This window comes from Gymnogyps californianus, chromosome 1, assembly GCF_018139145.2.
Source record: "Gymnogyps californianus isolate 813 chromosome 1, ASM1813914v2, whole genome shotgun sequence".
Classification (NCBI taxonomy): Eukaryota; Metazoa; Chordata; class Aves; order Accipitriformes; family Cathartidae; genus Gymnogyps; species Gymnogyps californianus.
The window spans coordinates 143,041,566-143,057,373 of record NC_059471.1 but is presented as its reverse complement, the minus strand read 5'-3'; the positions used below and the strand labels follow the sequence as shown (position 1 = coordinate 143,057,373).

Below are 15,808 nucleotides of genomic sequence, written 5' to 3'. Positions count from 1 at the left end.
GTTGTAAATTTGGTTGTTTCAATTTTGAGGTGCACAACTCCAGGCAGGCTTCCCACAGCCAAGACCCACCTCATTCTTTCACCCGTCATTAATATATTTCTACCCATTCCCAAAATCCTAACTACAGTTTTCACCATGTGGAGCAGTGGCCAAACCAGTAAAGAGCCAAGCTCACCAGTTTCCTACAATTTCACATCACAGGAATCAGATGCTGGAAGCTTTTGTTGCTATTGACCTGGAACAAATCAATGTCAATAATGGAAAGGCAGTATACCGTATCTGTCCCCAGATTTATTCAGCACTGAGTTTCCCATAGAAATCAATACTTTTTAACAAAACTAAAATGCAAGACCTATCATGTAAAATAAATAGATCCTACCCAAAATTCTTAATCGCTATAGAGCTGCCACCTTGAATCTACTAAAGCTGCAGAATAGGAATTACATGACTCTTCCATTTGGTCAAACCTCTTCTCAAGTCACTCGTCCTAGAACCTGAAAATCAACTGCATTTCTGAATATGCATAATTATTGACAAAATATTGCTTTTAAATATCCATTTAATAATCTATGTAAATTTACAGTAAGATAGTGATGAAAATTAAAATATACAGAGCCCAAGCTGGTATTCAGTAGCACTTTCCTACATTAGAGTTACAGGATCAGGCCCCTAGTGCTTGATAAAATTTAAACCCATTTGTTTATACCATTAAGCCATCAGTCTCAGGCATCATGGCTGGCTTTCAGTGTTTGTCAAAACTCGGTTTTAGAGCTATACTTCAAAGCGCTAAGCTCAAAGTATGAAATACATGTTCTTACTGAATTAAAGCTAATGCCTAGACATTTGTGATCACTGACTGGATGGATTAAAAAAAAACAAAAAACACCAAACAAAACCCACAACTTTTATAATCTCCAAAACTAATAATTTACTTCCACACATTCACAGTGTATACACAAAATCACAACAGATACAATCTTATCTTTTTTTTTTTTTTTTAAAAGAACACCAGTGGAATGAGTTTTGCAACTCAGGGAAGCTAACTTTCCTTAAGAAGCTGTGTAAACCTGCACATCCCTACAGCAATAACGTGTTGGAGGGACACCTACCTGCAATACTCTGCGTTCAAAGGTATGATACGAATGTTGCAAGTATTGGACCTGCCAGAGAGGATGCTGTGTAGTGAGACCCTTGCTACAGTCTGGAGAGATATGGGAGAGCAGAACCTGACCTCCTCTAAAGGCAGGAAGAAGTCACCCTCGCCCCTAACTGACTGGAGGGAGGGCTCCCACCATCCTGAACAAGAGCAGGGAACAATCCATCTGTCTGTATTTTATGGAAGTTATGAATAAGAAAACACTTTCTGAAAAAATCAACAGACCATCCTGATTTTAGCAAATGCCAATACATTTTCAAAAACCACAAAAAAACCAGGCTGAGTTACTTTCCATTGTAATCCTTTTTACTTAATAGCCTAAGAGACCAGCACTGTAAGTTAAAAGTTACAATAAAAAGCCAAGACAGGTAACTGATAAAACAACTAACATGTTCTCAACAACTCAGTTTTATAACAGAGAGAGAGGATATCTGTGTAAAAGGGGAAGGGGAACCTTTGACGTGCAATCTTATAAGTACTATAAAATTGAAAAACAACATATACCTACAGCTTTGCCTGGTGAACAATCCTTACTGTCAGAGTGAGGGGGGATCTAGATGAAATTCCTGACACCAATTTCTCTGTTGGCCTGTTCATTCCTCAGGATCCCTAGTGGATCCTGGACAAGGTGGATTCAGACTCCACAGTACCTAGGTAACATCAGTACTTTTGGGGTCAAACTTGTTTGGGTAGAAGTGACTGCACAAGATGCAAAGCACTGTAGAATCAGACCCTTGGTCTTTCCCCTTCCCCCAGCAGATAAAAAAGCACAAGAACATCATTAAGACACATGATCATCTCATACACAGGCCTGTTCCAGCAACCCTAATACAGCAAGGTCTCCCTGTCAAACACAGACTCAAGCCCAGTCTCAAGTCAGGACTCGCTTATCCTTAGCATCATCTACAGCCCAACACATGCAGAGGTACAGAAGTTCCAGCCCACCACCACCACTCAGACAGAAAACATAAGCACTTTGTGCACCTTACTGTAGGCTCAAGCATAAGTTCATGAAGTCTGAAAAGACTGGACACAGAAGCAGCAAACTGCACCACAGCACAAGCCAGAAAATCCCGAGCTCAGATCTTTCTAGCTCAGCGTGGACACATCGCACCTCAGCTATGGCTAAGTCATACCTAGCAAGGCAGAGAACACACAAGCAGATCAAGGGCTCTGTGTGTTTAGGGCCTCATGCAAACCTTCTCATTACCTTGTAGCAAAGACACAATCAGGATGTGGGTGCAAGACAACCACAGCGCTGGTTTTAAAGGACTACTACCTGACAAAAGTTTAAAAAAAAAAAAAAACAAAACAGGAGGAAAAAAAGAGCGGCGCCAAATACTCAGCTGGCACAAACTCTCACAGCCCCAGGAACTAGAGCAACTTATGCCAGCCAAACTCCTGCCCCTATGGTCTGATTTCATTCCTCACCAGCAGGCTTCCACATGAAACAAAGATAGGCAGAAGTTACAAACAGTTGACATTTCAGCCACAGCAGTTGTCTCCAGAATGTCAGCAACTACAGTACCTGGTGCTTTCTTCTTGAGCTCCCTCTCTAGTCTTAAACTGCAACTAAAGTTAATGCTGATTGGGTTTTGTGTGGGTTTTCTTAATGAAAAGTACTCCCCTGTTTTGCTTGAGTAATAAGTTTTTCAGACACAAAATATATTCTTTGGGCATGAAGTTCTATGAGTCGGGTGCTCAAAAATAGTGAATAGGAGTTACAAAACTGCTTAAACGGCTTCTAAATTATGCATCCTTGTGCCATATGCATCTTCATAGCCTAATGCTGCCCATGGTTAGGTAAGTATGCACCTCCAGAGAAAGAAGGAGGAATGGTAAGATGCTTGGGCATAGCAGTTAAACATTCAGGATCATTCTGTCTCAACTGCAAAGTGAATGCACAGTTTATATGTTTTATGACCTGTCAATCAGAAAAGAAGAGGGAGGCTGAAGACAAGATATGACCATCCAAAGATGGGCACCCTTTCCTTTTGTCAAAGACTAGAAGGCCTCTCCAGCAAGTCTAACAGCTATTTCAACATAAGAACACCTGTCTCTCTGCAGCAAAATTTCAATGCCCATTTTTAAGCCTAGACAGCACACCCAGTATCTCCATCTCTGGTCTCCCTTAAGATGGCAGACATGACTGACAACAGTCTGAGCTAGCAAAAAACCTCTCTCTAAAGCAATGGGCTTTCTAGCCATATAGTTAGCAGGAAAAGGGGAAAAAAAAACCCAAACCAACCCACACATTATTTCTAAAAGAACATCAGTGGATTGTCACATCCTGACCTGAACTGGTCCAGTGTTTAAAAGATAAACACCCATGGAGACAACTACAGCCAAGAAAGAAGTTTAAAGAATCAGTATAAAGGCCGAAGCTAATCAAAGACACACAAAAAAATCCCACTTTTGTTCTGTGCCTTTTTTGCTGAAAGAATGTGAGACAAAACCAGATGTGTGACAAAAGTTTCCAACAAGGCTCCAGTCAATGGTTGAGTGTTACTAACAAGGCTACTGAGCTTCCATTTGCATGGTGGTGACATTTTCTGCATTCCTTCACACTCATTTATTTCAGAGTAAATTCATTGATTTGCATGGAATTGCTCTGGAAATTAGTATAAGTGAGAGTAGGTCTGTTTGCACTTAATGGGTGTTTCTTTCCTCTCCTATATAGCTTGAAAGGAAACCCTTCAACAGAAATAAAAGGGAATTAAGGATGAAACACAATTTTATGGGTAATGAAGGTGAGTAAAAACACTGAATGAGATGTATAATCACGATTAAAGACCTGAGCAGAGAAAGAACTAAACCGAAGAACCACATCTGCATGTTCCATCTTGCCAATATGTCAAGATTGTATCTGGAGTCAAACTGTGTCCAGAGCCATTTGAGAAGAGAGTCTGCAATGCAGTATTTCAGGGACAAAAAAGGAAAACATAATTCCAAGTGTCTGAACATACAGTCTTTCTCTAGTGCTGTAGAGGGACTGCAGCCAGCTATAGCATGCTTTAGTGTGCACAGCACTGCAGGAAAGACTTTCAGGGGCTTTCAGTAAAGTGTACTGGCAATGATGGAAGAAAGATCAAGAGAACCACGCATAAGACTTCTTGGCTTGGAGATGACAATGACAGTCTACACTTCTCCAGAGTATGTGAACCTCAAAGAAGAAAAAAGTTATGAAGGATGGCACACTCATGCAAGGCATCTGTAGGAGTGACTGAGCAAAATGATGATTAGGAAAACTCAAGGCTGGGAAAAGGCCTCCCAGAGAAAATACAAAATAATTGTTGTTTCAAACAAGACAGCTCATCCTTTTTGGTGCTGTGGGCCAGCTGGCAGTGCAATGACACTTACACCAGCCACATATTAAAACAGAATCTGCCATCAGTCAGTCTCCTGGACCCTCAGCCCACATGACTGTCACACCTCCCTTCCACACACACAGGAAAACTAAACTGCTAAGTTTCAGCACCTTCCTGGCATGCTCATTCTTCAACCCAGTTTTAAGCCATGGTAGAAAAAGGCAGTGGGACATACAGTATTGTCCTGGGGTCAGACAGGCACTCTGGTCTGGGTTAAAAAAAGAATATTCTAAACCGACAAATACATGCAGAGGATGGCCTCATCTGGACTTCCATCTGGTGCTTCTGCAGTTGTGGGACAAGTAGCATCTTATTCTCCCTTTAAGTGAAGTGCTAAGACAACTAAAACACTTGTGCCACATATGAGCCATCATAATCACTGTGCCCAGGCAAATGCTATCTGCACTTGCTTGGGATGTTCAGCGCAAGGGACACTGAGGCTTAGATCCAGATTTGAAAGTTCAGTTCCAAACAAGCAAAGGAGCAGCAGCACCAACACAGTAACCGCAAGTCATGAAGGCTGCAGCTCTGTTCGAAAAGGTTTCTTTTTAGCTGACCATCTTAATGTATCCTGCAATACATTCCTGTAGGTTGGTTTATGTGTGAATAAAGAACCTTGAAAGATCAATGAGATGTTCCATAAATTATTTCCAACCTAAATAATGAATTACACACTGGAATAACAGTCTTCACTGCTTCTCTCACCTCCATCCTGAAACTTGCTCAGCCTTTCGAAGTATGATGATATAGGAACTTGAACAATATCTAGAATTGCCAGCAGCGTCCGGGTCAGTCTGAGAAGCTCACTAAAACTATAAAAGCCAAAGTATATGAGGTTTCGAGCCAGATGTACCACCTATGAGAAAAAGAAATTAAAAATGAAGGAAGTATCGGCAACCTTTGTGATATTTGGCTGTGCAATACAGTTGCATTTCACACAGGAGCTTTCACAGAGATTCAGATCTAGAGTGCATTCAAATTAGTACAAGTCTTTCCACTGATTTAAATGGGCCTTGGACTAAGGCCAGTGACATTAAATGTTTTTCAGAGTTAGACAAAACAATTGGTCAAAACAATTGGTCAGTCAAAATACAAGAACGCAAAACCAACATGAGATTTAGGAAGGCTTGAAAGGATACAATTGCATCTGGGAAAATATATAAGATTGAGAAGAAAGACTCCAGGAAATGATTTAAAGAGACAGCAGCTGTGGGGAAGATGGAAGTCAGAAGAAGAGTAAGACGATTGTGGTAAGTTTGAACAGAGGTGATTTCAGATGACCAGAGGCAGGAGCGACAAAGCGTGGGAGGTAGGTTGGAGAAAGAACTATAAAAGCTGTAAGCATTTCCCCTTTATTCAATGTTATTTGAATCTAGAAGATTTAGGCCTATCTAAAGTTTCTGTCAGGAATTTCAAACAATATTTAAAACACAGGATTAGGTTATTCAGAGTATTTCCTTCAGTGTCATATCTTACACAGAGAATAGTACTTACTTATATTGAAGAATCCCTGCATGCTAATTCACTAATGTGGAGAGAAAGGCCATATGGCCATTCACTCACACACATCCCTCCTCCCGCCACTGAAATGCAACCACCTCAGGAGAAGGAAGGAAAAATGCAGCTGTTTGACAGCAGACAGTAATACTATTTTCTGCAGTTAACAGTCATCACTGAGAACACTGGAATTAGGAACTGGTGCTTCTTTAGGACATTTTATACCAACATTTATTCTGCAACTACCTTTATTTTGAAAGAACCAATGTCAACTTATCTGAAATTGGGAGGAACACTGTAAGTAGGATACAGATAGCTGAGAAGTACCTCAAATGTAAGTTTATTTTTCTCTTTGTCTCCAAAAGGAAAGGGCTGATTTACAACTTCTTTCAAGTACTCTTCCACAAATTCCATAGTTAGCGCAAACTTCCTCTTCATTTCATTCCTCGAAGAGTCTGTGAAAGAATCATACCTACAACGCAAGGCACAGAAGGAAGGAAAATTAAACACCTCTAATATCAGGATCAGCTGTCACTAAAGAAAAAACAAACCAATCACAATGCTATGAAATTACTGTCAGTTCTCTGTAAGGAGGAGGGGTAGAGGTCAGCTGATTCTTCGTAGATACACAAAGAGGATGCACAAACCTTCCCTCCAACAGTACCAGGAAGGGTTGCAGTGAACGGGAGTAACAGAGACAGGAAAATACTACAGCTCTGGCAGATAGCACTCTTAAATCTTGCTGTGGCAATTCAATAAGTCACTAAGTCTCAGCTGTCCTCTCTACCCTTTAGCCAGAGTTTACTGTTTCCGCAAGGAAGACAGCAGATCAGGAAAGCAGCTCGGGACAGCCAGCTTCCTCCTTTGCACTACCAACTAGGACTGACTTTTTGTATGTGTCAAAACAGTCCTTCATCTCACTAGCAGCAGCAATACTGTCTGCTGTACTGCTATACTTCTTCTTCTTTGTCTCTTCAGCCAGATACTCCCTGTCTGGGTCTAGCTCAGTGGTGCTGCTCTATCAAATCAATTAAGCCAGAGAGGGTTTCCACTGAAGTCAGTGGAATTCTCCCATACTTAAATTTAACACATGCTTAAGTACTTTGCTGGATGGAGGCCAAAGCCTCTGTGAACTGTTTCTGGGGCAATAGCTGTACCTAACTGTAAATTCTGGCTTTCCAACTGTGGCTTTCAGTTGAGCTTGAAGTATAAAACTGAGTTCCAGCCTAGCAAACCTGTAGTGTTAGACACAATTGGATTAATTCAAGTTCAGTTGGTCTGAGGAAAGGCCATTCCATTTTTCCTCAGCTTGTTCCCTATAAGAACACAGGGAAAAATGAAATTGAAATATTTCCATGTAAAGCTACCCATGGAAGTTTCCAGGAATAACAAGAATTAATAGCTCTGTGCTCTGCAACAAAATACCTTTTCATATACATGTTGTGTCCACGTTAGACATCTACAACCATTTTGTTCTGAGACTAACCCCTACAAAATGCTTTTGTACTTCAGTTTGAAACACTTTCAACTCACTCATGAATTGTGATCTTAGTAGGAATTTCAGTCCACAATCTGGCATATCTGACAGGTACCACAGATTCCTGAGGATCTCTGTCCACATGCATGTGTAGCATCAGCCGACAAAAAGAAGCCCGGAGGTCGTAAGGGAGGCTTTCATCAGACATACATCGTAGGATCAAGTCTACCGACAGCTGTGCAGAAATCTGGTTGATGGCGAGATATTGGCGGTCCAGGCACATTCTTGCAAAGAGGTTCAGCTGGTACCTTAAAAAAAGGTAATAACATATGGTATTCAAAGAAATCAGTTGGAAATGAAACAATGTACCTCAGAATCTCACTTTACAAGCCTGATGTCAGCCTTTGATATAAATCCTAAAAAAATAACAAGAGTGACTTTGCTAAGCAAGGGATCAACTTGCCATTAAAAATGCTAATGTCAGGCTCCAGCCCTCACGAAGACTGGGCTCCCTTTGAAACTCAAAGGAAGCATTGTTCAGTGGAAGGCCGAAGCATTTGGACTATTTGTTTTCAATCAGTGTCAGACACTGTTCTGTGATCCCATTTCCCCCCTAATCCTCAGGACACTCAGGACACTCCTTCCTCAGAGCATGCCTTGCTTCCAGGGCAGCACAACCTAAAAATAAAGCCCAATAAATAAAAGGTGAGAGGCAAAATGATAAAGAGACACAAAGAGCTGTCATGAGCAAAGGAAACTCAAGATTTGTCTGGAATAGACAGCAGAGATTGTGATGCTTCCTACAGGAAAATCTCGAAACAAACTTTTAATTCCAGTTTCTGGCATGATGTGGTTTCCTTTTTGATATTGGCAAATGAACTGGGTAAGAACAGCACCAGGGTCTTCAGAGAGTTTACATTTTCTTCCATTTGAATAAGCAGTTTTACCTGTAGTAGGTAAGAACTTCTAAATCAGCTTTTGTGCCCTCCTTCGCCTCCTGAGCCAGATGCCTGATGGCTTTGCCATGAGGCTCCTTGTTACTGTCAATCCAGTAAAGCCACACTTCCTCTTCATCAATGTCATCCGAGATGACTGGGCATTCCAAGGGATTGTCCATTTGTGTCGAAACCAGCCTGCAAACACAAACCATTCACAATGGAGCCACTAGCAAACTGCTACGAATATAACAACAGAGCAGATAACAAAAAGGTATGTTCCGATTAGGGACACTCACTTGGTCTGAATGAGAATGTCAGCATTCCCTGGGCTCAGCATAAACTTGCAGATGAGTTCCTGAGTTACTGGTATTGCTGTGGTGTTAGATACACACAGGTCTGATAGATAATCCAAGAATCTGCAGTCACAAAAATACACATGCAACAGAACATGAGACTCAAAATACTACACAGAAACATTGCAGTAGAAATCTCTAGCATCCATCACTAATATGCTCAAGGGAGCATATATTACGAGATTTATCAACAGATGATCTTTGCCGATTCATACTATTGCAACTCACAACACATAGAGATGAATAATAGCTTTGAGAGCCACCCTGAATGGTGCTGAACAATCAGTCAGGGAGAGAAAAGAAAAATATCCCACGTGCGACACTTCTCAGCAAATCAAAGGCCAAAGAGTTGTGCCAGAACTTAAGAGCAGCCTGAGGCTGTCTTAAGTTTGGCTGGCAGGGGAGCTCCACTGAAGGCCCTCATCCTTGTCAGGAACCCAAAGCAAGAGTACACATTCTCACCCACCTTCCCCATCAGGTAACATGCGTCTCCCTAACCCAAGTACCAAGGAGATGTTACTTGTGCTGGAGATAGCCACGTGCCTTCTGAGGAACTCCACTGCACTGGAAGAGTCCACACCTCCACCTTTTAGAGATGCCTTTTAAAATCTCTGAAGTGACACAGCCAACAACTAGTGAAGAGTGAAGATCTGGCAGGACCTGAAGACAGGACCTCTGTATTCAAAGAGGTCATTCTACATAAAGCAGAAATAACAAAGCTTTGCATGGAAATCAGTTTGCTATGAATCTGTCTCTCAAATTTAGGTCTTCTGATGTTTAACAAGGCTCAGGCTGAGGCTTTCCTTGCAGTTGGGACATTCATTAGGAATCTGCTTCTTGTCCCTTTTTCATGGATTCCTCTGTGTGTGTTAACAGTAGTCCATATTGCAGCCTTCGCCTCGCTGGAATATAAAAAGGGCCTCTTCCCTCTCTTTTCATGACATTTGTAGGAACTGAGTTTCTGTGAGCCCACCACTCCTCTCACAAACGTAGCTAAAACTGGGCAAAAGGCTCAAAAGCTGGTGGGGGAGCAGATATGAGCAGGCGCACACACACATACAGATCATATACTTCACTTCCTTCGAAATCCAAATAAAAAATTTGACCATCTACTATCAGCCATTCAAGGATCCAATAGTTTGAACCTCTATAGGTGATCATCCTACCAGAGGCAATCAGAAAATCATTTCTGCATTAGCGCAGACCACACTCCCCACAGAAGTCGGGGAACGGCAAGGGACGAGTACAGAAAGCACTTAGGAACAATTTTACCCATCACTGAAATGAAGCTTTGTGGAAACAGGTAATTAACAGTGCACAGCAATATTGCATCACAAAGACAATATTCAGTAAACAGCACATAATTACATAGAATTCTGGGGGAGTTACCTATTTGGAGCTAAAACTCAGGAAGGTTTTAAATTTTGTAGCTCACATGTTTTAGAGCATACTGCCACAATTCTTACTCACATGAGCAGTGCTGCAAAAGTCTACAAGACTCCCCATGAAAATAAGTGCCATAAGATCAAGCCTTTACTGTTCAGATTGCACCATCCTGGCAAGGTGTATTTTTCAAACATTTATTGCTCTTGGACTTCATCCTTAAAGAAGTGAATACACAGCAGTTGCACAATGTAGTTATGCAACAAATACTATGACATCCTCCACCACAAAAAAAAGTGACATGAGATTGTCGATAAACACTAGGACCCTTCAGCACTCAGAAGGAGCTGATCTCCTGTAGTTTTCTCTTAGTACTGACCAAACACAACACAGTTTAGCATGGGAGAGGCAATGAGAGTACAGAGTAAGGCAAAATGGCTGCAGACATATAGAGAATAATCAAAGCAGTGAAGCACCAGGGCCTGGAGCAATATCCTTAACCACTAACAGAAAAATGGTATTCACAATTACAGAGGACATTATTTGGCCTTCAGTACATTTATTTCTTATATTTGTATTACTTTGGTAATTTTACAACTGAAAATCCAATGAAAAAAATAGATAGATTTTCCATTTAAAAAAAAAAGTCCATTTCCTTTATATTCTGACCTAAAGATAATCAAAAAAATTTCTAACTGAGTGAAGTTCAAGGCCAGAATTTTTCATTTGGAACAAGATCTGGTCTAGGATACATGTTCACTGGGATCTTCACTGCCCTAGGCCCCTTTCAGGTCTGACCTGGAATCAGAACCTGCAGGAAAACTGACATTAATAAAAGCTTAGAAAAATTGACATCTGTGTAATTTGCACCAAGATTATTAGCAGGGGAACCAACAAAAGTGGCAGTTTCACAGAGGAGCTGCAAAGTTATGAGAAATTAAAACCAAACTTTCACAATTGTGCTGTAAAGTATAAACCCTCTTTTCGGTAAGCTCTAGTTCTGAAATGTAGATATGGTCATATCCTAAGAATTACAGGTAGTTCTGATATTTTCTAGTGTGACACTGTACATGTGGGTTTTTTGTCTGCCAGGTCAAAAAAAAAAAAAATTAAGCTGGGAGAAAGCAAAACAATGAATAGCAGGCAGATTCACAGCTACTGCAAATATAAAAGCCTATCAATACAGAAAAAGAATGTTACATGGACCACTTCAAACCTTGGTTCTCGATTTCTCCTGAGTAAATTAACAAATGTCTCTATTTCTTTAGCCGTGATGTGTTTCTCTAGCAGTTTTCTGTTGTTGTGCAACAAAGCTGTGATGGTGTCTTCTGCCAGAATATCATAACCAATCTGGGACTGCATGACGCAGAAGTTCTTAGCAATATATTCCTGAAAAAATGAAAATTCCCATGATGACCTGTTAAGCAGTAATGTGTTTTTTTAGAACCAGAAGCATCCGGCTCAATTAGCAATCAAAATAACCCTCAAAACTTTCCTCTCTGAACTGGCATGAACAAAAGAACATCTGAACACCTAAAATATGTACCCCAAGAAACAGATTCAATATTAGCGATGACTAACTCTTCTTATTCTTTCATAAACCAAATTAATGAATTCATGAAAATATATACAAAATTCAAGAAATGGCAACCAATTTTTTTAAAAGGAAAAACCAAAAGGTTTTTATAACGTTTAAGAAGCTTTCTTTCCTGAGTCTTCCCTCCTCCCTTTCCCTCCCTCCAAGACAGAAATATTTCTGTAAAGCATTAGAAAGAAAACAAAGAAGCCACACATAGCAGCTCAATCTTTCAACTCTAGACCCTTTAGTCCTATAAAGTTAGGGCAGTTTTTCCCCACTGCAACGTGCAAAGCACTCAGCACCATGTTCAGAAATACTTCTTGCTCACGGGGAGTCTCTAGCAGTGGGAAATCAGGCTACCTGATAGAATATCTTCTGGTCTGATCACCGCCATCCCTCTACAAATATTTAAGCAACAGAAACAGATGGTTTTGCAGACTTCCCATTTTATAATCCAGAGTCCAAGGGCATAATTTTAATAACAGAAAGCTCATGAATGAAGCAGTGGACCCCAATCTCAGTCTGAGCCTATGAAAGTACAAGGCGAACCTATGATATTCATTGCTGATTATTCAATTCATCTACAAATGCCTGCAAAACAAAAACACTGTTCCTTAGCATGAGGCGGTGCATGACAGTGACTTCTTACTATTAACCTACACAAAACCCAGTCCTTTCACCATTACCACAGAATCCCACTTGTAAGTGCAGAGACCAATGTCACACCCAGCATATATAATTATAGAAATCAGGAGGAAAATTATCTTGAATACCACTGACCTGGTTCTTCCTATAGTCCTGTTGGGAATGTCTGAGAACTCTGTAACATAACCTTAACATGTATTTGTATGGGGCATATCTCTGGTCACCTAGGTCTTCAAGTCTCAGCATCGATCCTTCACCTTTGTCCTTAAAAGGAGCTTTGAGGATACCGAATATCTGTTCAAAATCAAAATCACTGAGAATGAAAATCAAACCCAGATTTTTGCTTAACTTATAGCAGTCCATGGAAATGTCCTCCGACAGGATCAGCACAAGGGCCTTATCAACCAAAGCCAGAAGTGAATCACTGCACTTATCTACATATGACTAAATACAAGTGGGGACACAGTCTCAGACATTACAGCTTTATGTGTTTAGCTTTATATTTCCCACCAACTTGATTGATATTGCTTTCTCTTTACTGCTGCAATTTTAAACATTGTTAGTTAAGTGCCTTAACTTTGGATAAATTAAGGATGAAAAAGGAGGACAATACTGGCTGCTGTCCAGTTTCATCCTTTTTGCTTTTTTTTTATTTCAGTAGGCTACCTAAAGAGAATATTAATTTTGATTTATATGCAAGTTGGCCCTCATACAAACAAAATCAGGGATCCGTAACAGCATTAGAATTTTTCCTATATGGAGAACACTTGCAAGATTGGGACCATGTTGCAAGCTTGTTTCAAATTTCATCAACAATTTGCTATCAAATGTAGTCTTAAAAGTCATCAGAATCACATGAAACGAACAGCCATCAGACATGGCCCCTCGTGCTTCTATCTGATTCACAGACCAAGAGGTGAGCCTTGACTAAGTAGTGTCGCATCTATCCAATCCAACCAGACACAAACCCAACATAGCATAAGCCAAGTTACCTAAAAATAACATTTTCTCAAATCACTCTCTCCTACAATCTGTTTGTAAATACATGCAAGTTATTAATACAGTAGGACATACCTGAGCCAATATATTTTGTTCCCTCATTAATTTTTGTCGTTCCCGGTTTGGCTTGGTAATGACCACATCCAAAACTTCCTGCCCATTATTAGGCACATCAGCAACAAAGAAAATGAGATCTTCCAGTAACTTGGTTACAAACCTAGAATGAATAGACAAATCATTATTATATATAGTCATTCAACACTCGCTAGGATTCATTAAGAAAGAAAATCACCATTTAGAACAAGCTTTATCTAGCGCAATGGAACTTCAATCACTGCAAAGTTAAGTTTGACATGTACTTAAGGACTCCAGGCCTTGTGTCAGCAGAGGCTTAAATCCATCACAGGGATGTATACCAAGGCATTAAACAACAACCAGAGGGAAAAAGGGAGAAAAATACAGGATGCTGGATTGATGCAGAGTATTCAGAAATCCAAAATCTATACCAGCTGGCCTCAAGGCCCAGGAACAGTAGAAAGACACTCTTACGCAGCCTAGCAAGGGTTTTTATACTTTATCACAGACATGGGTCCATGAAACAAGATGATGGACTTAGTAGTGGAATAAAAACATTCTGCCACTAGACTATTTCCCTGCTGTCCCAAGAAACTATTGAAAAATGACTATATTTGTTTCACTCTTTGCTACGCAAAAGAAGATCTGGCAGAAGCAAGTGCTAAAAAGGATAGAGGCAGTAGTAATTCCTTCTCTCCTACCTTCAGAAAATGCAAAAAGAAAGAATACAAATGCAAGAAGAAAGTGGTCATTGCCTCCTTGTTACTAACATACCTTGCCAGGCACGCACAGAGAGAAGTATGGATACCCACAGATTTCAATGAATCTCCCTTAAAAGAAGTAGCAATTTTTTACAAACAAAACCCAGCTTGTCTCCTACCCTGGGGAAGCATCATCTGAATTTGGACAACATCTAGTCTATAATTACTAAACCTGTAGGCATGCTATGAAAGTGGCAGGAAGATGCCCAGTAGATTTTCGAAGTCATCTCTGGGAGCCAGATACAAAGCTTCCATTACCCACAAGAGGGCTGGGCTGTTCAGCTAAACCCTCTGAGTGAGCTTGAGCTTTAGAAGTCTCAGCCCACTGGTGGAGAACAGCAAGGTCCCCCCCAACAAAAAAGGTAGAAAAGGCAGATCTAGGACGGAGCAACCAGGAATAAACTGTTGGGACCCCTACTTACCTAAGCAGGAAGGTGGTAAGACATGGAAAAGAGGGGCTTTTTCCAAAGGAAATCACAGGAACAAACAAATAATGGCACTATTCTGAAACCACTCTGAAATGTTTTACATGGGTGTTGTACCAATCTGTCAACATCAAGACTTGACAATACTGGGTTGCAGTGACACAGCAGTACAAGGTTAATACAGGGATGTCACACCTTGATTATGTCATACCCCTCTCAACTCAATCATGAAATGGCCCATCAGCTTTTCAAGGCTGTACCTTGAAGGTTTCAACCTTTCAAGGCTGAGTACCAACACCCAGGCCATTACAGATCTGCCTGTTAATGACAAATCCTCCACCTGATATTAAACCATCTGGTCTAATTGCTACTGACAACTGACAGCAAAAATTCAGCTTTATCACCAAAAATTAACATTTTCAGCAAAAAGCTGTATATGATGCATGGTGGAACAGAAGTTACAAATTAACACTGCCAGAGATGCTGTCTAATATTTAGTTTAACCACAGACAGCTGAAAACAAATAGCAAACTACATCACTGGCAGTGGGATATATTTGGCTACAATGTACAACAAAATCCCCTAGTTCAGGGGCGGGTGTGAAGAGCAGACATTCTAATAGCACTACAGCTGAAACACAGATGAATACAAATACCAAAATGATGTAAAATAGGAAAAGAGAACAGGGAAAAATAGAAATAAGAAAGGAAAGGGACTATTGGGGCAGCTTCTCAGTCACTCCGAGACCTCCTTCTACTACTCTCACAGCATGAATGTGTGGTACAGTGAACTCCACATGAATCAAGAGTCCTCCCATGCTGCCCACTGTATAGATGACTTTCTTGTACATGAGAATCAAATGCAATGGACCCCCATATTACAGCTCAGAAGTGGTTTATCAAAGGAAATTAAGACAAACATTTTGCATTTGCCCAGGGAACTACCCATTTATGTATGTGGCCAGTGAGCTGGGGAAGTGCTGTTCACCCCCATTTTACAGATGAGATACACAGACCAGCCTGAGGTGCAGCAAGGATGCTCTGACAGAGATGGAATCTAATCCCAGGCTAGCACTCTCAGCACTGAAGTGTCCTCTCCCAATTGCCTCTATGTCCACGCAGATGGTACTAACTTACTCATGACATCACAGTA

General features: G+C 40.7%; 1 protein-coding gene across 1 annotated transcript in view; it reads right to left on the bottom strand.

Annotated features, from left to right (window-relative positions):
• ITPR2 (inositol 1,4,5-trisphosphate receptor type 2) overlaps nt 1-15,808 on the bottom strand; it is a 268,298-nt gene that overhangs the window by 173,361 nt on the left and 79,129 nt on the right. The window contains exons 14-21 of the mRNA XM_050915600.1: nt 13,471-13,612; nt 12,532-12,690; nt 11,389-11,561; nt 8,733-8,852; nt 8,446-8,631; nt 7,555-7,806; nt 6,349-6,493; nt 5,230-5,380 (exon numbers count right to left, since the gene is read on the bottom strand). Coding sequence (XP_050771557.1) covers nt 5,230-5,380; nt 6,349-6,493; nt 7,555-7,806; nt 8,446-8,631; nt 8,733-8,852; nt 11,389-11,561; nt 12,532-12,690; nt 13,471-13,612 — 1,328 coding nt within the window. The remainder of the gene's footprint in view (nt 1-5,229; nt 5,381-6,348; nt 6,494-7,554; nt 7,807-8,445; nt 8,632-8,732; nt 8,853-11,388; nt 11,562-12,531; nt 12,691-13,470; nt 13,613-15,808) is intronic.